Here is a 20,497-nt window from a genome sequence, read left to right on the forward strand (position 1 = left end):
CTTCTTTCGATGCTTCGCCAGAGTCGCGCAGCGAGTCGCCAGCCCGGTGTGCCTTTTCAGCGAGAGCCGCCAACAGCGTCTGCGTGGGTACCTCGACGAGCACCTAAGCGCTCACTCGCCGTCTCGTGGCTCGGATTCCACATACTCCAAATCAAAACGATTGGACTATGAACAACGGGAACCTCGCCACTGGGAGCGATATCCGCTTCCGTTGAGGCAACCGGCACTGCAACGCCTTCGTGCAACGCGCGCTCTTTCGAACGCGCGCTTCTGTAGCCACCGTTTCCAGGCAAGCGTTTCTCCAACGTTTTCGCTAGGGTGGTATTTTACGTTGCGTTTTCCGCTCCGCTGGTGACGTCACTTGCAAGTGCGCGCATCCACGACCAGCAGTGGTCACTCACGGGGTAGTGCAAAGTCGCAGACGCTCCTGGGCAGGCAAGGTGTCGTTTCGCGTCACGAGCACCCTGCCGTTGGACGTGCAGCGCGGAAACGGAACCTTCAGGGTCTGGCGGCTTCGAGCGCGACACAGGCACACCGCTAGTGTTGCTTGTGCGCCTGACTCGAGTCCGAGCGGTGGATGCACCAGGAGACTCTTCCGAGCTGGCCAACTTGAATGAGCGCGTTCGCGAGTGAGCCCAGGTGCACGTCACCGTCGCAGACACTTCCAGAAGTTGCGCTCTACGCTGATGGGCAAGGCTCAGCTCCGCTCTCGGAACAGGAACTCGTCCACGGAGCAGAAGACTGGGCGCATATTGCTGCTTTTTATAGGCTTTTAGAAGAGAGACGACGTCGCAACAAGTACCTTTTGCAGCGCTCTGTACACGCGGGTCTGCACCGCTGGGCACGACACCTGGTGGCTCCTCAAGAGCGGTCCCGAAAACGGACGCAAAAACGACGGGATGAACCTGGTCATCCAGGTCGCCTGCTAGAGCGGATTCTGCGCGGAAAATTACTATGCTCCTTGGGATTGTGGAGACCGGATTCTACTCGAGACCGACAACTCACCGGAGCAGATCGTACCTGTTGGCCGAACCTCACCGAGGATGCGTTCATTGAGCGTCTGAAACTGGCTTTTCGAAGTGAGTCTGAGGAGCTCGTACTCCACCTAGGGCCAGTATTCGTTGATCCCAGTGCGAACAAGTTCTCAGCGCTGACAACGAACGGCATCGCAGCGCGTATGCCCAGAAGCGCCCTGATGCGAGTTACCGTGGGTATGGGCATGATCGCACTCAATCAGGAAACTATGCTCGATTTTGAAACTTCGGTTCCTCCAGCGGACTTGAAATCACACAAGGGTATCACAACCGAGATGGCTCGGATGCGAACGATCGTGCAGCGATCGTTTCGTGTGCCCGTGGAGCCCAGAGCTCCGCTGCATCCGGAACACTGGCCCGCTGCAATTAGCATACCGGAGTGCTCGTTTGTAACACTCTGTTTCGACTTACGGAGCGAGCTTCTAGGCCTTTTGGGAGCGATAACTCCCACGGAATATCCGATTTTAGAAATACGGGCGGAATTGCCGCTTCTAATTCCGGAGCGAGATGCTTATTCAACGAATGGGTTACCCGACGGGTTGGCAGCTACGTCGTCGGATGTGCCCTGTGGGCAGGTGTGGCGAAAAGCACTAAAACTGTGTGATCCTGCAACAGGGCATTGGATGCCGAACCAAATATACTTGCTGGAGCTCCAGGCCGATGCCTCTGGTGCAGTATGGGTTCCAGGGCACGCGCCTCAACTCGCGTTGGGAATCGAGTGGCGGCCCCATCGAGAACAGCATCCCGGGTATGGAGCGGCGTGGAGCACGGGCACGAACCAGCGCCTTAAGATACCAAAACGCGCCGAGATGCTGCAAGCACCCGCCGTTCGCGAGCTCCCCATGCGTCCCTGGGAATCCGACAAGGTCCAGGCGAAGTACAATGGATGGCAGTCGAACTCCGCTGACACGAACGGGCTCGTGGAGCCAGCAAAGGCGGCTCCTCTGCTGCGCTACCGTATTTGGCGCTCGCCACCCGCGCACTGTACAGGAGTCTCGATGCGGAACGGCTACAAAGGCGCACGATCCCATCAGGCATTGATCACAGTTGACCGCTCCACCCTGACGTGCATTTGGTGCGGGATTCGAGTCCGGCACCTGCTGGCACTTATGCTACACACCTGGAAGCGTCACATGACTTGGCGATATACTGGCCATCGTTTGAAGATCTGGTACCCCCGCTCTCAGCAGAGAATGACGAGGCATCAGAATCCCGTCACCCAGGGATCAATCTAACGCTATTCACGGGTGGCTCAGAATCGAGCGATACCCAGTATCCCGCATCCATCATCCATGTGGCTCCAGCGCCTGCTCCAGATCGCCAAACGCAGCACGCAATGCGCTGCCTCGCAGACGCCGTGCAAACAATGGCGCGCAGGTGCCCGCGACGCGCGCCCACGCACGTATGGATGCGTGCGATGCGCGTGCACTGCGCATCAGACGCGCTGCGAGTCGAGGACAGCAGCGCTGCCGTCGCCGTACGGCATCCAGGGGTAGATCGCGCACACCGCAAGGTGCGCGGTGGTCGCGTCTGCAAGCGCACGGATGCCGCGGATGCACTGGCATGGACGCCGCCGGAGCGAGCACCCGCCGTAGGTTGTGCGTGCGCGGGAAAGCGGGGCGCGTGCACGCATCGCGATCCGCACCGGCACGCCGCTGCACGGACCAGCGATGATGCCCATGCCTCCGCCCGGCCAGCGCTGCAGAGCGATCTGCGCGAAGGTGCGCAGCAGTTGCCCGGCGACGGTGGACGGCGCTGCTACCTGCGCGCACTCTCTACGTTATGGGATCGGGATGATTCATCGGATGTGCGTCGCCAGTGCTGGCTGTTTCTCAGCGAACAACTCACTCGCGCGAGCGGAAACCTGCTGCGTAGAGACCAGCCGGTGCGGGCGGCTCGCGGACAGCGCAGCACGAGTGGTCGCTTGACGGCGTCGGAGGAGCACGTGGCGAGCTCGGGGGGATTCGATGCAGGCGGGACAAACTTGGACAAGCATCAAACGGACGTTCCTGCAGGCCCTGCAACGAGGAAACGGCGTGCGGCAAGAGCAGCACCTGAAACGAAAGCGAATCCAGAGACGCTTCGGACGACGCGCATCCTGGCCTCCACGGATCGCTATGCTGGCAGTGTAAGCGTTCAACGTCAGCAACGCCCGCTCCTGGACACGTATGGAACGAAGCGCGAACGACCGATGAGGGGCTCTTCACGAGCATCCAGAGCTAGCGGACGTTCTGCGCATGATTTCGCTGGGGCGACAACCACCGCCGCTGGCACCGGCGCAAAGCTTATTTCCAGGTCGAGAATATCCGTTGTGGCTGCTTCGCCTGGCCAAGGCGCCGTATATGCGAACCTGCCGGACGTGCAGCCATGTGATCGATCGACGCGAGGCCGGCGTCAAGGCAACGCGACAGACAGGCGCCAGAAGAGAACGCGGTCGGCGCCAGCTCTGCGCCAAGCGCGAACGCTCCACTCCGGACGCCTGCGACAACGATGCGCCTGGAGAACGTCTACAAGCGAGACAGTACCGATGACCGCCGCTGCGAACGGTGCCACAGCGCCTGCTTCCAGAGAAACGCCAAGAGAGCGGCCCGGAAAAGCTGCAGCAAGTAGCGATTCGCGTCTGTTTGATCGTACGTACTACCATTCGTTCACGTTTGCGCCAATGAGTCCGGATGAGGTGCTCGCCGCCTACGACTCTGAGCTGGAAGAAGTCGACGACGCGTGGCTTGTTCAGCTCTCGGATCACCGCATTGACCAGTTTCTTGATGTGCTACCCGTCGAAAAGGTGTTGATGAAAGCCTGGAATGCATTTTTGAAAGAGGTATACCCAATCTTAGGTGACCGTTCCGTGCGGGACGCTGTCAGGCGTTTCGCACCGTGGTTTGTAGCGCGGCTGCGGGTGAACGCCTCCAGCTCGGCTTGTCATCCGTACGAGGCGCTTCGCACCGCGTTTCTCATGCATTTACGCGCTCTCTGGCAATTTCATTTACTCGGTTCTGAACAGGTTGCGGAAGCGATGATTGCGTTCGATCGTGCGTGGCTGAACGGTCAAGGGCCGGTCTTCGCAGCTGCGGCTGATTTGCAGCCGCGCCTTGGTGAAGGCTCCACCAATCACACCCATGCAGGCCTATCTCCAAACTCCCTGCCCAGGTCTGATCACGCAAACGGAATAGATGGTGATGCGGAGCTGGATCCAGAGAATCCTTTATGCGCTTGTGCGTCCGTGCAGGCTTGTTAGCATCCGTTCGGAACCAGGGTCGATTTGTCCCAGGTTTCAGACCGGAATGCACGAGCGAGACAAGATGCGGATGATACTTAGTTGCGTCGCCAACGATGTTATTAGCGGAAATGACCTTCAGGCACCATAGCCAGTGCGCCAGCTAACCCGTTGCCATTTCTTGTTCCACGCAGTGATGAACGAGCCCCTGAAAGCGCACAGAACCTCGGTCTCTGGCAAGGTATGATGAGCGCTGTGGTAACGCTGCTGCTCCATCGCGTGCGTCCTGTCGCTGCTGCCTGCTGCTTTTCTTAACGTTGTCGGGGAACAGGAATGGACGGCGGTACAGGGAACGGGTTGTGCAAAGCCCCGGAACGCTCGTGGCGTTTCGTACACGCCTCTCGTGCCGACTCGAGCGCTAGACTCGTAGCAGTAAACAAGATAACGTAACATTTTGTGAACATGTTGGCAGATGTCACGCAGGTTGGGAGCAGTCACGTTTGTTATCTCTGCGCGTTTCGAGATAACGCGCCCGTGGACGACCCTGTGCTCAGCACGGGGCGTGCTACTTGACACCATCTATACTTGCATCCACAGGTCGAGAACGTCGCACGCAGTCACTGCGTCTACATCAGTCGGTTTCCAGTCAGCGTACCCGAATCCGGCCCATGTGCTCCGTTTCGGAAGCGTGGCATTCCCATAAACGCTGCACGGTGCGCTGCACTGGGCAGAACGCTGAACAAGCGTGCACGCAAAAAGACGATCACGATGACTTGTTCCTCGTCAGTGCAGTCTGCGTACCTGCATTCCCGTCAACAAACCGCCACAAACGGAACAGGGTGCCTCAGGTGCAGAGGCTGGAGCGTCGCGGCAGTACGCATCCGTCTCCCCGACTAGTCGCATGCAGGTACTGGAGCGCATCGCCCATGACGCATCCATTCCGAATGCTAGGATCTATGGTCAATCTACACGTTTCGTCCTCTGAAAAAGAATCGCCCATGACGCATCCATTCCGAATGCTAGGATCTATGGTCAATCTACACGTTTCGTGCTCTGAAAAAGAATCGCCCATGACGCATACATTCCGAATGCTAGGATCTATGGTCTATCTACACGTCTCGTGCTCTGAAAAAGAATCGCCCATGACGCTGCGGCGAGCCAGCAGCGGTTTTTTACGAGGCATTTTTGCTGTTTGGGGTTTGCGCTGCTTAGAGACTTTTTGAAGTTTTCGGCTACAGTGTCCGCAGCTGGTTTCCATGGACTTTCGTAGTGACGCTCTACAGGGAAAAGTGGCAGTGATAACTGGTGCGAGCCGCGGCATCGGTGCCGCCATCGCCGAGTGCTTCCTCGAGGCCGGTGTCCAGGGTTTGGCGCTCATTAGTCGTACGCCAAGCGAGTTTGTGACTCAGTTGCGGAAACGAGCGGAATCTCGCGGCACAAAAGTGGGTTTCTATTCACTGAACCTGGCCGACACGGAAGCCGTGGAGCGAACAGCGCGACAGATCGTACAGGACTGGGAACACGTTGACATTCTTGTGAACAACGCGGGGATAGCGCTCCTGAACCCCTTGACAGAGCTGAGCACCGTGGACTGGGATCTCACCATGACCGTGAATGTGCGTGCGCCTTTTCTGCTCTCGCGGATATTCGTTCGGGAGTCAATGATCCCGCGAGGCGCAGGAGGCAAGATCATCCATATCAGTTCGGTAGCGGCATTCGGCGGTGTACCAGAGCACGCGGCCTATTGTGCATCCAAGGCAGCGCTCAACTCGCTGACAAAGACCATGGCCGTAGAATGGGGTCCATACGGAATTCAATGCAATGTCGTATGCCCGTCAATCATTATGACGGACATGGGACGCCAAGTTTGGGAAGATCCCGAGAAACACGGCCCGGTACTGGCGCGGGTACCGATCGGACGTTTTGCCAACCCGCCAGAAATTGCTCGGGTGGTGCTCTTTCTCGCCAGTCCTGAAAACTGTGTGGTGAACGGGCAGTGTATTGCTCCGGATGGTGGGTACACCGCTGGCCTCTGAGTCGTGGAAACTGCATACCAGCGGAGAGGCTGTGGCTTTCGCTCGGGCGCACTGCATGACACAGTTATTTGATTCCAAAACCGCGTCTCGATCTGGGCAGTACTCCGTGCTGTACGGGTCGTGACCGTTGGGAGTATGCCCCACGGATATTGCGTATTATCCGCAGCCGACGACCGTCTGCACCGCCATGACCCACACGGACAGCGGTTTCCAAAACTCGCCTCCATACGCTGTACGGTACTGGATACGCTGATAGCGTTACCGGTGAGCGCGGGCGATGCGTCTGCTCACGGAGACAAGGAATGACTGCGGATAAGCGCGAGCGAACTCCGAGGCGCCACTGGGCACACCAGGGCGCAGGTCGCGGCTCCAGAGCCATGAATCTCGACAAGGCCGACACCGAGTCGTCGCCGGCACCCAGGCTGCCCAGCGATGCCGTTCCCACTCATGGTGGTGCTCTTGTTCCGAACTTGAGTGGGATGGCGTTACGTGCGCAACGATGCCCTCAGGGTGGCAGTATCGCTCATGGTGGAGCGTGTGCCCACACCAGTTGTGGAACAATGCAATGCAGAGACGCATGTTGGCCAAGGCGCTCAGCATGCGCACCTGGATCATCCAGATTGGCATATCCACCCGAAAGCACTGAAAAAGCATTTTGGATCAAGTCGGCGCAGATCTGGTTCAAGAGGTTCCTTGGTGCCGCTACACACCAAGTGTTCTCCAGGAACGGGCACGGCTTCGGACACCTCCAAAGCGTAGTTCAGGAGAAAGCGTCGACTGGTCACCGAAGCAACCGTCGAGTGTCCACGTTAGCTCGTCACCATGTAGGGAATGCAACCTATCATTCACATTCGAATACTAGTGGGAGATTGTAAGGTCCCCGGCGTTCACGTGCGGCACCCGCTGGCACGGTAAAGCGCTTGTTCGCGAACTGCGGTGAAAACCTGACCCTGGTTCGTATCAGAACACGAGCTGCTCACTGTGAATCACACTGCAGTCATTGTGGCGACGCAGTTCCCGGAATCCCGATACACCTACTCTCTCAGCGTCCAAGTGGAGAACAGGTCTGTGGCTGCCTCTTTGCGGTAGAGCAGCTGCCTGAGGAACTGGAGTTGATGGGAGGCGATCGCTCGCATGGAGCACAGCGCTGGCGCCTGGTGACCCTGTATCTGTGCAACATCCCAGGCTCGTGGTCACCAGACGCACATGCTAGCGTGTAGGCGAAAGGCCCAGCGAACCGAAGGAGCCGTCTAACACACCGAATCCTGTACCTGCCCGCTGGTGAATGCCGAGCAAATGCCCGTGTCGATGACCCGCGGCGCGTTCCACACACAAGTGTGAAGCAGAAACTCGTTACCCGGGATTCATTCTACCGGCCAGTTTTCTTCAACGCGTCGTGCTGCAGACACAGGCAGGCCTGCATACGCAGACTATCCGAGCCCAACGTGTAGACGAGACCACCCGACACGCTCTGGCGACGCGTGCAACACGCCTCGAAGCGACGACCGTCGCTCTATGGCAAAGTTGTTCTGCCTGCGTACTGCGTCTGCACCGTCGCTAGCGACGCTACTGCGGACGCGCTCAACAGACTCGACGCACGATGGAGCATATGACATGATCAGCATGCTCCAGGGAATGTCCCAACAGTGGCTAATCGTCAATGCACGCAGGGCATGGAATGGTGGACGCTTCCCCGATTGCTGGGACCGATCGTGTAACCAAGGATCCCTGGTTTACGTCAACGTTGTATCAAACATAAAGTAACTGTTGCTGTGCGCAGACTTGCCGATCCGAACGAACAGCCGCTTTTGTAGAGGCGCCTTGCGGCACGCGTTACCATATCGGGAGCAAACTGGAAAGTTCCGACGAAAACGCAACACTGAACTGCTCGCGCACTTGCTACAATGATCTATTTCTTCCAAAACTATTTAGATGTACAGCGTCAACATTTGAAGTGCAGCCGTAGGTGCTTTCGGATGCATAGGTGGTTGTGGGATGCTCGGCTGGCGTGCCTTATGTCGCCGGGATCAAGATGATTCGCGACGCCCCCTGAACAAGGATTCGACAAACAGCCCGTATGATGATCCAGTTCAGACGTACAAGCTTGCACGCTGCCCTTTTCGGTACGTGAAGCACATTCGATTCACACATACTTCAAGTTTTCGATCATTGTGTTTCAACGTAAGTAGCGGGCGCAGCAAGTCGCGCCACAGGCCAACCGCGAACAACAACTCGACGTCGCACCTCGCCGACTCGTTCACAAGTTCATGCCCAAACTGCACTGAAATCGTCATGTACAGTGATCGATTCCGTGTGGAAGAGAACTCCTCATCGCTGTGTGACTAGCAACGAAGCGAAATGCCACACCAGCGTGACACGTCTTCCGGGGTATGCTCCCCGATGTCCTTGCCTCTTCTGTTCGAAGGGAGAGGTCACGGGCTCGGACTTGAGTCCTCACAACGATCGCTTCCAATGCGAGCGAACGCAGACGGATCAGAATCTCTCGACTCGATCTCCAGCCTAGAGCTCTCGTACGGTACATGTTGCACCGAGCGTCAGCGTCGTGTTCCACACATCCCTTGTCGAGTGGAACAGCATGCGCTCGCACGTGCAGCGGACAGCGTACTCGCACATTGCATCCCCTGCGATGATGCCCCTTAGCATAGAGTAGCGGAAACGGAGGAAGGCATCGACGGGAGCATTCTGGACTCGTCACGAGCATGTACCGAGCAATGAAACAAGCGCTCACGCACTACAGAACACCACTCAGAATACGAGTCGTAGAGTGTACATGGAGTCTTTCATCTTAAAGGTGTCTCAATTCCAGGTGCGCGTATTCGGTTACGCTTCTCGCGTTTAGTAGCACATCCATTCGGAGTGCGTTCATTTCCAAACATGCTCAGTCCAGGGGAAAACTGTGAACATGGAAGTAGGGGATCCTGGAGGCCCGTCACCGCCGGGTGCCGAGTCAACGGAAGCAATCCTCTTCTCGCCGACCTTTTAGCGAAGAAAAACACCGGAATAGACGGGAAGAGGTGTTTACCCGACCGAACGATGACGATAGTGCAGTCGTACTCAGGGCACGAGTTCGAGGCCAAGTTGAATTGCTGAGTTCAATCAGAGGCAATAAACACAAGGCGCTTGTCATCCGACACTTGAACGCTGCTCTCTATACCAGACGATATACGCTGATCAAGACGAGACCTACAGCGTTGAGGCGATCTACCGCAATAGGGCAGCCTCTAACGCTCCAACACCAGAAGCAGAAGCCAAAACCTTCACCCTAACACGTCGACATACAAACCAGACAAGCGTTTATCTATCTATCTATCTATCTATCTATCGGTGTACACATTCGCACCCGCACTCGCACCCGCACTCGCACCCGCACACCCTCTACCGTGATCATCGATCGACGTCGATCGGGCATCCGTTGCGTTCGCGTCCAGTGCCGAAGCCGATCACTCGATTCGTCGCCCGATCTGGAGGCAAAGCCACATCGCGGTGTCGCGCGGTCGAGACACGCGCACACCTACCGCTACAACGCGAAACGTCCGCGATCCGTTATCGTGCAAACGCGCCGCTCCAGGGCGCCTCCATCAATGCAAGGCGCTGCTAGAGACCTGGAGAATGTTTCTTCAACGATTTGGGGTGTAGTGAGCGCTGCTCTATCCCTGCAAGGGCAGCATCTTCGGAAGGCTACCATTTTAGGTTTCCTTTTACGCGTGCTGCTGACAACTGAACTCGTGAGAGGTGGTCTCTCGCACGCGGTAACAGGCTGGGCAAACGCCAAAGGTAGACAATTGCGTAGTGCGTTCCGGAGGGAGCACTGGCGTCGGAAAATGCTCAACGTACCCGCACCTCCCGCTACTACCGCTGTGTACTCAGTGCGTCTTGCGACTTGCGTTGTAGGAATTATTAGTTCGCTTCTGGTGTACGCGTACTTGCAAGAACGCATCATGGCGTTGCCGTTGACCACGGACGCCGCCGGCCAGCCGGTGTTCTTTAGGGACTCGTTGTTCTTGGTACTGCAGAACCGTCTCTACGCTGCACTAGCAGCGGTCTTTGTGCTTTTGTGGCAGGGCGACCGCAGTGGCATGCGGCCGCAAGCGCCCCTCTACAAATACGCCTCTGTCTCGTTGAGCAACGTGGTTGCGACCTGGGCCCAGTACTCTGCGCTGGCTTGGGTGTCGATGCCTACACAGACGCTGGGCAAGTGCGCGAAAATGATTCCAGTACTCGTTTGGGGCTCTATAATGAGCGGGAAACGGTATACGCTGAGCGACTACGGGGTCGCAGCAGCAGTCGCTGCGGGATGCACGCTTTTTCTACTGGCTGGAAACATTCAAGCGAAATACAGTGCAGAGCAGAACTCGCTCTATGGGCTAGTGCTTATGGTTGTGTACTTGGCGTTTGACGGGTTCACGTCGACGTTTCAGGAGAAACTTTTCAGGGGGTACCCTATGTCGACGTATAACCAGATGCTGTTCGTCAACTTAACCTCTGCCTGCATTAGTTTTTTGGGTGTTGCAAGCAGTGGCCGACTCGCTGCGGACCTGCAGCTCTGCTGGCAGTATCCACGACTGTTCATCGATGCAAGCGTTTTGAGTGCAGCAGCAGTCATTGCTCAGTTTTTCATCACCTACACGATCAAAGAATTCGGTGCCCTGGTCTACGCGACCGTCATGACGACCCGACAAATCTTGACCATCCTCCTAAGCAACCTATTTTTTGCGCACGGACTTACTGTTCAGCAGTGGTGCGGAGCTGCGATCGTGTTCAGTGCTCTATACCTGAAGAGTTACACACAGCAGATGTCGCGACGAGCGACGAAACCTGCTGCAGCACCCCTCGATAACGATAACGGACCCGCGAGCGAGGAAAGTAAGGCCTTCCACGTTGCCGCGGTTGCTCTACCCCAGACTGCGCAAGAGTGCAGAGCACTAGCACATTAGTCCAACGAATGCGCATTTCGAGTCGTCGCAGGCGGTGGCGGTGGCGATGGCGGTGGATCAGCAGCTGAGGAACGTCGGGGATCGAGTAACCCGCTGTGCCACCAGAGGCGTTGTCGACAACGTGAATGTGCTCTTCGATATCTGGACTCGATCTAGGCGCCCAAACAGTTCAAGTTGATGTGTTTAAAATGGATAACCAGTGCTTTCGCTGCACCGGGCACTGGATCCGCACTGCAATGCACAGGCGCTTGCTCGTGAATCGCGCTCCAGTCGATGCAACGCCGAGAGCGCACTGCACATTCGCCTTCAAACGTTCAGGTCCCTGAGGTGACCATCTCGTTATGAGCCGTGTTTGGTGCTTCCATGGGCGTTGTGATCGTTGCGTATGTGCAACAAAGTGCGCATCGTGCATCATTTTCGACCCGACAGCAGCGCTGCGTCATTGTTTTACGGGTGGTGTATGCACGAATGCGCAGACGCACTGCGCGACAGGCTGTGCCTCGAAGAGGGCTCGCGACCTGCGCTGCGGTTGTCGATCATGAAACGCAGTCTCTACACGATATCGCAAGCTCGCAGCCTCTCTATCCCGTATAGGAGCGCGCATTTCCGGTACCAGCAGTCGCACGAATCCGGCAGCAGAGGTGCCCGCGAGCACCGCTGCGCCCGGCAAGGTAATCGGATGGAGTACGTCGACCCGGTTCGTTGAACGGACCTGGCGATCCAGGTGGCTGCAGCGGGCGTTCGCATCCCAGCACTCGCACCAGCAGCATCGAGCGTGAAATACCTCATGATGCTGGTCCGAGCGCGCGGGGCACGGTGTCGTTTAGCGCCCAAAGAGACGATTCAGGAGGCCGCGGCGAGCATCTCGCCGCTCGGGAAGCTCTGGATACTTAATCTGCTGGAACGCCAAGTCCAGCACAAATGGTTTGCATACCATCGCTCGGAACGCTGGCGGCATTCTGGCGATCTCATCTGGCGTTAGCAAGTCGATCGGGTGTTCCTCCAGGTAGCATCGCGATGATAACGGTTTTTCCGCTATCGTTGTGCGCTCGAGACGCTCTGCGATGCCTGCCTCCGCCAGCGAATAGAACACACTCGCCCGGACTTTGAGCGCCCGAGCCTTCGTATCCGTCTCGGTAAGCGCGTTATCATCGAGAGCGACCGCGCTCAACAGCTCGCGTCGCTCACGTGATGGCGCTGGTGCAGTCACTGCAACACGCGCCCGCAGCTCGGCTACCAGGCCCAGTAGCTGCACAGCGAGACCGTAAACTTGAACCAGGCCTTGTTGTGCGCCTGTATCGCCTTGCAGCTGACTTGAACTTGCTTCCCATTCGCTCCAGCAGCGTTCCATTTGGTGCTGCTTCTGGGCTAGTTGCAGGAAAGCGGCAGCAACCTGCGTCGCCTCAAGCAATTGCTCATCGATCCCAAAGAGATCGCTGATTTCCTGAACCCAGACGAGCGCCTTGTCATATTGCTGTCGTCGATAGCATCTCTTCAGCAGCAAGAGCGCCTTTCGGTATCGCCAGAATGCGGTCACGAGTCGCAGTTCGTCATCTGTTGGACGCTCCGCCACCAGCGACTCGAGGTGCCGTTGCACACTTTCGAGCAGGCGCACCGCCTTTTGTGTCCGTTTCGCTTCGTAATGCTCCGCCTTGGCCAACAGCTCCAGAAGCGAGACTGCCTGCTGCTTCGATGTCGAAGTAGGTATCGCCCCGGTCGTGGCAACGGACGCGGACCCGGAGGTGCCGTCCCCGGTCAAGGTGCGCTGCGCTGGTCGGCCGCTTTCGAGCCACGCCAGGGTGAGGTGCGGAACGCGTACCTGGTGCCCGCACCAGTCGACTGTTTGCGTCGGCATCGGCAGTAGTGTTGTCGTCTCTCCTGCCGACAGCGTCGATATCGAATACCTTTCGTGGACGAGTTCCGGCGGCATGTTTTCCAGTTTCGTTCTCGTAGACAGGAGCTGTGCCTGGAGCCGCTGAACCAGCGCGATATCAGGCCAGGCGTGTGGGTGCGGCACGTTTTCGCTGTCCACTCTGGTTTCGCAGGCTCGTGCGGTCCTTTCCAGTTCCTGGGCGCGTTGTCGGTACACCTGCTGGATCCGTTGGGTCAACGGCGCCGAAAGCGTCGCCTCGATACCAGCCATGCAATCGTAAAGCGTCCGATACAGTTGCGCTGCAGTCCCGATCCGGTGGAGTGCCCCCGGCCCCAGACGATGCCGCTCACCATAGAAGAGACTCCATAACCAGCAAGCATATGCAACGAGCTCCGTCAGTGTCCAGCTCGAGAGCTGACTTCGCGCAGCAACAGCAGCATAGGCAAGACGTTCAGCCAACAGCGCTGCTCGTCGAAGGCGACGTCGATAGTAGCGCCGAAGTCGCTGTGCTCGACGCTGCTTGGTATCCACCAAGGACGGCAGCTCCGTTGCAATAGGGCGATTGGTGTCAGCAGCGGTATCTAAACGCGACACCATGGCAAGCAGCTGCTCTTTCGCATCCATGGCTTGTGCCCAGGCACGTTCCGCTTCCAAAACGCCTATCTCTATGAACCGCCGATCGTTACCCGCATAGTCGCGAATGATGTTTACGTCGATACGCGCTTGTGCGTACTGTGACGAACGACGAGAGAGTGAGCAGGTATATGCCAAGCGTACGCGGAGGCTTCGCAGTCGCCTCGTGCAGTACTGGGCGTAACCGCAATAGTCGCTCAGCTCGCCGCCGTGCCGTTCTTGTACCCGGTGCAGGTACCACAGGATCGCCCAGGCGCCTTGCAGACCTCTCCCGTGCTCTGGCTGCTGACTCGCTCCCACGAGATCTTTGTTTTTCCGCAGCGCGGGCACTGGAGCAACTCGCTTGACACCACTCCGCGCGGTCTGCTGACGTTTCCGCTCCGAGCTGCCGCTCCCGCGTAGACGACGAGACTTGGTCTCCGGTAGTGGTCCAGTCTCGGACTGCATGATCGTTTTCCCTTCAGTACGAGAAGGTGCACTTGTTGCCTGCTGAGGAGCAACGCATACACAGCAGCAGTAGCAGCAGCGTTCTCCGCAGAGGCGCTCCGGTCGCAACGCCGCGGCCATGGAGACGAGTTGCCAGGTCGCAGCGCCTGCGATCATCGCGCTCTGCAACCTGAACGTATGCTTTCGAATGAATACCAGTACAATTTGGAGTTTTTCCAGTATAAGCTACATGCAACTGGCGTACAGGCCATATGCCGTGACGTTTACGGTGGCCAGGACTATCTCCCTACGCTTCTAGCGGAAAGATATGGCTCGGAAGGCTCGTCTGTCGCAAGCAACGACCCATGTGTGGAGCGGTACTACGTGTTGTGCAGGTCGAAACCGAGCGCCGTCCACAGAGAGGCTGTTGCCGACGCTGAAGACACCATTGATCGAGTCGATGCACCTCTTGTTGCAGCGGTAGGTGGGTACTTTCTGCTCTCTCCTGGACACTACTGGATCCAAGGCGTTCGCGTTGCAGCGGCGCAGCGGGGCAAGGGACTCGGTCTGGGGATCACGTCGGCTGTGGTGCGAGCACTGGAACAACTTGGCAAGAACTCGCAACAGACGCTACACCTCTGGTCCTGTACGATAACGGACAACAAGCCGATGCGTCGCATCTTTCGAAAACTTGGTTTTGTCGAGTTCCAGAGGTGTTGGCTGTGGCCGAGTCCCACGTTCATGCAAATCCTCCGGAGGATCGATGAACGCATCGCCTCAGCACCGAACCATGTTCGTGAGACGTTTGCAACAATGCTGAAGGCTACCCGCTGGGAAACGCCTGCAGAGGAATCCTCTGAACCCTGCATCATCGACGCATCCACAGATCAGAGGGTCTCTATGCAACCCGAGTCGTTCTGGGAAACGGTACCCAGTCCGGCCAGTGCCTTTGAGGCGCTCACCCGACACCGGCTCTGTGTTCCACTTTACTACTGGTGCTTACCGCCCGAAGCACTCGAGAAGGGTGCGATCTCTGTGGACTGGCTCTGGATAGGCCAATACAAAGGCGAGGACCGTGCTCTCGGTTGGATCTTTGTGTATCGGGAGCCGCTGATCCAAACGAGCGATCCAACAGTGGCGGGAGTGATTGCCTCTTCTTGCAAGGTACTGCTGTCAGCTGTACAACATCTGAACCGCATGTTTCCTCGGTTCCGAACGGTCATGGATACGAGCTTGTTCCCGTCTAATGAGTGCCGTATACCTGAAGGCTTTCGTCGCTGGTCAGCGGCATCCCAAATGGTAAATGTGTATCGAAAACTAGAGCTGAAAAACGCGGAATCGGAAGCGAGGAGCGATTGCGTCGGGCAACGCCCTGGGGCGTTCGCATGCCTGACACCTCAGTGTGCCGCAGAGTGACGCTGCGGAGCGTACGAGCGTCAAGGTACGCGTCGCCTCGAAGGGTATCGAATCGTTACCGACTGGTTCCTGCCGGATATCAAAACCGCTCTAGTATGCAGATTCGATCAAGGGTATCGAATCGTTACCGACTGGTTCCTGTCGGATATCAAACCGCTCTAGTATGCAGATTCGATCAAGGGTATCGAATCGTTACCGACTGGTTCCTGTCGGATATCAAAACCCTCTAGTATGCAGATTCGATCAAGGGTATCGAATCGTTACCGACTGGTTCCTGTCGGATATCAAAACCCTCTAGTATGCAGATTCGATCAAGGGTATCGAATCGTTACCGACTGGTTCCTGTCGGCTATCAAAACCCTCTAGTATGAAGATTCGATCAAGGGTATCGAATCGTTACCGAATGGTTCCTGCCGGATATCAAACCGCTCTAGTATGAAGATTCGATCAAGGGTATCGAATCGTTACCGAATGGTTCCTGCCGGATATCAAACCGCTCTAGTATGCAGATTCGATCAAGGGTATCGAATCGTTACCGACTGGTTCATGGCGGATATCAAACCGCTCTAGTATGCAGATTCGATCCGGGGTGCGCAGCGAGGCATCCATCGCCAGGACAAGTATGCAATCGCTCCGAATTCGTACCAGCTGGGTACCAATTGCTCTAGTGAGAGGATTTTTGAAGCTCTAGAACGGAATCGGAGACGAAGACTCGACGCAAGCAACACGACTTTTACCAAGTGGCGTTGATGCGTTTCTGCTTTCAATATCGGAATCGAATGGTGCCCGTGCGAATGCCGGTGGCTTTGCTGATTCGAGGAAGCATGCCGCCAGTTTTCCTTAGCTCTCAGGCGAGTTCATCAGGTAAAACCCTCGACAGCTGGACGTCCAACAAATACCATCCCCGGAGACGCCCTTGAGAAAGCGTCGCGGAATCCTCGACAAACACAGGATTGCATACGAGCGCAGGCTCACCAGTTTTCGGCACAACATGCAGGCCGAGTCGTTCGAGCTGGAACCAAGTTGCTGGTGCCCGTAGAGTACCCCTTTTCCGCGACGCAGTCCAACGTTTGCGCTGCTTTCCGCGAGCCCTATCGAACAGAATTTCCTGCGCGCATTGCCGGTTAACGCAGGAGTTTGCAGCAACCTCGAACGATCATGAATGACGGACAGCGGTCGACGCAAGCGCAGCCGCTTGATGAAAAGTGATGCTCTCCCGAACCAACACGCTGTTTTGAAAGCTCAACGTCAGAATGCCCAATGTCGTACAATGGATTGCATCAGTTCACGGTGTACCTTTTCACAATCGTTTAGTGTGCTCATTAGACATCGACGAGCGACAAGTGATGATCCGTTTGTTGCGCAAACTGCCCAAATCGTAAACGCCAGCAACGCTTCCTACGTCGACGGCGATACATTTTTCACGACACCGACTTCGGCAGGCCGAAGCACCCGATCATGAATGCGATAGCCGGCTTTGAGCACATGCAAAATGGCCCCGTCGGGTAGCGACGGTGACGGTTTCGCCGCTCCAGACTGCTCTGAGGTAGCGGAATCAGCTACCGGGGCAGGTGCCTCGAACACCGCTTGGTGAACCTCGGGATTGAAGGGCTCACCAATTTCACCGTACCGCTCAATACCAAATTTTTGCAGGGTTCTCTGCAATTCCCGTTCTGTCGCCGATACTCCCTCATACAAAGCTGTAAGAAGACTCGCTAATTTCGCTGATTCTGCTGCCGAAACCGCACCGCCTGCGCCAGTGCTATTCGATGATGAACTCACTTCCAACTGCTGCCGCGGGACCGCTGCCAATGCTCGATTCAAGTTATCCGCAACATCCAGTAGCTCTTTCGCAAACGAAGAGATACTGTATTTCCGGGCTGCTTCGACGTCCCGCCGAGCAATCATACGCACGTTCTCCATCTCGGCGAGCAGCCGAATCGCACGATCCCGTAGTGTCGCAATCTCCTGTTCCTTCTCCTGTAACAGACCTTCGAGTCTCTGCACTCGTTCTTGTGCATCGGGAGTTCCAGTGCTTTGTTGCGTGTTTTGATCTCCGGAAGCGCCAGGGGTCGGCTTTGCCGTCGCCGGGCCCTGCGACCCGGTGTCAGCACCGTTCGTGCCGGCTGCTGATCCGCCTTTTGCCGTTTCATCGTAACCGAAAACTTGATCCGCAGTGGATTTACGAGAATCCGAACAAATCCTCCGCCAATGAACAGTACCAGAACGGTGCTCGAACCCTAGTGCCGAGCCACGCCGCGTTCGCACGCTGCCGAGGCGCCCGATGAGCGCCACAGCGAACCTCGAACGCTGTCCAAGCATCCTCCGCGAAACGCACCAAACTCCGAAAGCCACGAGTCAAGCCGCACAGTTTAGACTTCCAGTTCTCTGGTATGCTCTTCGAGGTCAGTTTTCAGCACACCGTAGCAGAGGATCACCTGGCTTTACGAGACGCTTTCGATGCGCTTCGACTATAAAGGAGGCGATCCGGACGCCGCGGCCGCTCCTCGCGACGGTCACCAGCGCTGCTGCTGCTGTTGCTGCTGCTGTTGCTGCTGCTGTTGCTGCTGCTGCTGCTGCTGTCGAGGCGTCTCGCTGGTATCCGGTCAGAGCAGGGAGGTGAGCGCTACTCGGACGGGCATATCATGCCGTATATGGCAGTTTAGACCTTAGCGCTGCTGAAGAAACACTGCAGTGCGGAGCAGTAAGCGGACAAGGACATGAGCGACGTTCTATGACTTTTTTCGCCGCGGCTCCGATGACGACGACTGCAGCGGTGCGTCCCGGATGAAGCGGCAGGCATAGAGGGCGATTGCTGAAAAATGTGCGTCACAAAGAGTTCTCCAGTTGGAATCGTTGTGATATGTACAGATCGCGGGCAGTGGTGCCAGGAGTAACGATGGATCGCGTTGGAAGCATTTTGGAGTCGAAGAGGCGATGGCAGATTTGGATCAACGTTACGAGAAATTTGGAGTTTTGTCGCAAGGCAAAGTTTGACACCATGCAGGTTGTTTGTGGCATCTAGAGTTGCCACATATATAGATGAAAGACGCATGCTTTAGCCAGAGTGCTTGAAAGCACTTGAAACTGTTCCACTGGCACGCACGACGATGAAGGTTCACTGTTGTTCTGTTGGTTGGTGTCCGTCGCTCAAGAGCTGCGTGCAATGGACTCACTTGTAAACACATCCGTTCAGGAGCAAGCATCTATTGTGTGAATAGGTGCATCACGATGCTATCTGCCGGGTTGCACTGTACTTGCGCCTCTGAGGGCTCTGCGACCGTTTGCGCTGTTCAGGCGCTTTCATGTTGACGCAGTTTCACTTCGCCGAGACGCCTGAATGGTTTTGTATGCTACGTGCACCATTCATCAAACTACATGGTCCAAATATGCGTATACCGTACGATTTGTCGAGTCGTAGACAAGCACCAGTCTTGCTGGGCAACCCGATATGTGCTTATGCGCTCGCGGATATGGCGGGCGTCCGCTTTCTCTCTCGCTCTCGCTCAGTCATGCGGTTGTCGTACAGGGATTGATACGACAAGTGCGTGGAGCACGCTTTGACATCGATGATCCGACAGTTGTATCGCAGGAAATCAGCCTTCAAGCTCATGAATCGCCCTGACGCCTGCAGTCGTGGCCGATGTGACCAGTACCTGCGAGCGTACATGGCCCGCTGCATGAATCCATGAAAGGTGCGCTTCGAGTCACTGACGAATACAGGAGCAGCGTACCCGGCAGTCGCTGACTCCTGCGTACATCGCGCATTGTCTTGTAGAGCACTTCGTCTACTGGGAACGCGATGTCACTGTGCCGGGACGCAGAAAGTCCAGCCTGCAAAAGTTGGTACCTGGACACGGTCGAGGCCTCCGCCGAAATCTCCCATATCTTCAAGATTTTGCGGGGCACAAGCTCGCGAGTCCAGTCTCTACGCCAGGCTGCCCACGAGCAGGAGAAACCGAAACAAAGCATCCCCAGCGCTTCGTCACATTGTGCATTAAACGGAGGCTGGCAGGTTATCGCTCACCAGCGGATGCCCGCGAGTGACGGTCCCGTGCACCCGGTGGCAGATCCCGGAGCAATACTCCTCAGAGCGTCGAGCGAAACCGGTATCCGAATCAAATAGAACGCGTCTTCGAACTCGGTGTACAAGTTGCTGTTCTTGTCGATAGAGAATTTGCGGAACCCGATGTTGCCTCTGATAAAACGAGTAACCGATAAAAAATCCAGTCAGGACAGCAACGCAAGATAATTGATTCGTCTACGCTCCCTTCGTGCTAAGCGGTGACGCACGCTTTCTTGTTCGCGATCCCTGCGATGACTGCGGCCCGAGTCCAAATTCATCTTCCATGTCAACGAATGAGACGTGAGTATCTTGGAGTATTCACGGTGATACGGATCAGGGTGCTGTCGAATGTAGTTCCGTGAATAGCTTCCAAGTGAGGATGATTTAGGATCCGAACGGAACCGATCATTGCAAGTAAGATATCTAGTGAACATTCCTCATGAGCCTATGAAGAAGCTGTCCAGCATCGACTTCCAGAAGTTTTCGTCCCCGATCCAGTGGCACGAATCGCTGCGTCCAAGCATTGCCTTGAAGCAGAACGATCGAAAACTGGTACAATGCGGGATTCGAACATGCTACGTATACGAAAAGGGGAGCACTGGAGGCTTGCACGTAAGCGCTGGAAAACGACACCAGTTCTTCTAAGCGCTTTTGTTCGCTTGCGTCGGGAATCATCTGGATGCCGGTGACGGCGCGCATTCCAGCGGCATAGCGTCATTCGAGTCACTCCAAAACGACGACCTAGCATCCAAAGTCTACATACGCATCCACGAATTCTCATTACTGCATGTCGAATGTCAAGGCAGTTCATCGCAACAAATTCGGAAAAAGGATCGCAAGG

At 56.4% G+C, this 20,497-nt stretch overlaps 7 protein-coding genes and 1 non-coding gene across 8 annotated transcripts, besides 1 other annotated feature; 6 read left to right on the forward strand and 2 right to left on the reverse strand.

Annotated features, from left to right (window-relative positions):
* Positions 1–613: 613 nt before the first annotated feature.
* Positions 614–2,269, forward strand: CYME_CML081C (hypothetical protein; the record flags this gene model as incomplete). The annotated part of the gene is made up of 1 exon (XM_005536678.1): positions 614–2,269. One exon carries the CDS (start codon positions 614–616, stop codon positions 2,267–2,269), a length of 1,656 nt encoding a protein of 551 aa, XP_005536735.1.
* A 956-nt stretch (positions 2,270–3,225) lies between these two features.
* Positions 3,226–4,272, forward strand: CYME_CML082C (hypothetical protein; the record flags this gene model as incomplete). The annotated part of the gene is made up of 1 exon (XM_005536679.1): positions 3,226–4,272. The coding sequence occupies one exon, from the start codon at positions 3,226–3,228 to the stop codon at positions 4,270–4,272; it is 1,047 nt and encodes a 348-aa protein (XP_005536736.1).
* A 1,235-nt stretch (positions 4,273–5,507) lies between these two features.
* Positions 5,508–6,287, forward strand: CYME_CML083C (short chain dehydrogenase/reductase family protein; the record flags this gene model as incomplete). Its single annotated transcript, XM_005536680.1, has 1 exon — positions 5,508–6,287. The coding sequence occupies one exon, from the start codon at positions 5,508–5,510 to the stop codon at positions 6,285–6,287; it is 780 nt and encodes a 259-aa protein (XP_005536737.1).
* A 1,725-nt stretch (positions 6,288–8,012) lies between these two features.
* Positions 8,013–9,678: a sequence feature (possible transcribed region).
* Positions 9,679–10,129: 451 nt separating this feature from the next.
* Positions 10,130–11,242, forward strand: CYME_CML085C (similar to UDP-galactose transporter; the record flags this gene model as incomplete). The annotated part of the gene is made up of 1 exon (XM_005536681.1): positions 10,130–11,242. The coding sequence occupies one exon, from the start codon at positions 10,130–10,132 to the stop codon at positions 11,240–11,242; it is 1,113 nt and encodes a 370-aa protein (XP_005536738.1).
* An 823-nt stretch (positions 11,243–12,065) lies between these two features.
* On the reverse strand, positions 12,066–14,195 carry CYME_CML086C (probable signal recognition particle targeting component SRP68; the record flags this gene model as incomplete). The annotated part of the gene is made up of 1 exon (XM_005536682.1): positions 12,066–14,195. The coding sequence occupies one exon, from the start codon at positions 14,193–14,195 to the stop codon at positions 12,066–12,068; it is 2,130 nt and encodes a 709-aa protein (XP_005536739.1).
* Positions 14,196–14,372: 177 nt separating this feature from the next.
* On the forward strand, positions 14,373–15,590 carry CYME_CML087C (hypothetical protein; the record flags this gene model as incomplete). Its single annotated transcript, XM_005536683.1, has 1 exon — positions 14,373–15,590. One exon carries the CDS (start codon positions 14,373–14,375, stop codon positions 15,588–15,590), a length of 1,218 nt encoding a protein of 405 aa, XP_005536740.1.
* A 1,398-nt stretch (positions 15,591–16,988) lies between these two features.
* CYME_CML088C (similar to chaperone grpE) lies at positions 16,989–17,912 on the reverse strand (the record flags this gene model as incomplete). The annotated part of the gene is made up of 1 exon (XM_005536684.1): positions 16,989–17,912. One exon carries the CDS (start codon positions 17,910–17,912, stop codon positions 16,989–16,991), a length of 924 nt encoding a protein of 307 aa, XP_005536741.1.
* Positions 17,913–18,144: 232 nt separating this feature from the next.
* Positions 18,145–19,815, forward strand: CYME_CML089T. Its single transcript, XR_002461409.1, has one exon. It is a non-coding gene; the product is annotated as a hypothetical transcript (transcript).
* The last annotated feature ends 682 nt before the right edge of the window (positions 19,816–20,497 follow it).

This window comes from Cyanidioschyzon merolae, chromosome 12, assembly GCF_000091205.1.
Source record: "Cyanidioschyzon merolae strain 10D DNA, chromosome 12, complete genome".
Lineage (NCBI taxonomy): Eukaryota > Rhodophyta > Bangiophyceae > Cyanidiales > Cyanidiaceae > Cyanidioschyzon > Cyanidioschyzon merolae.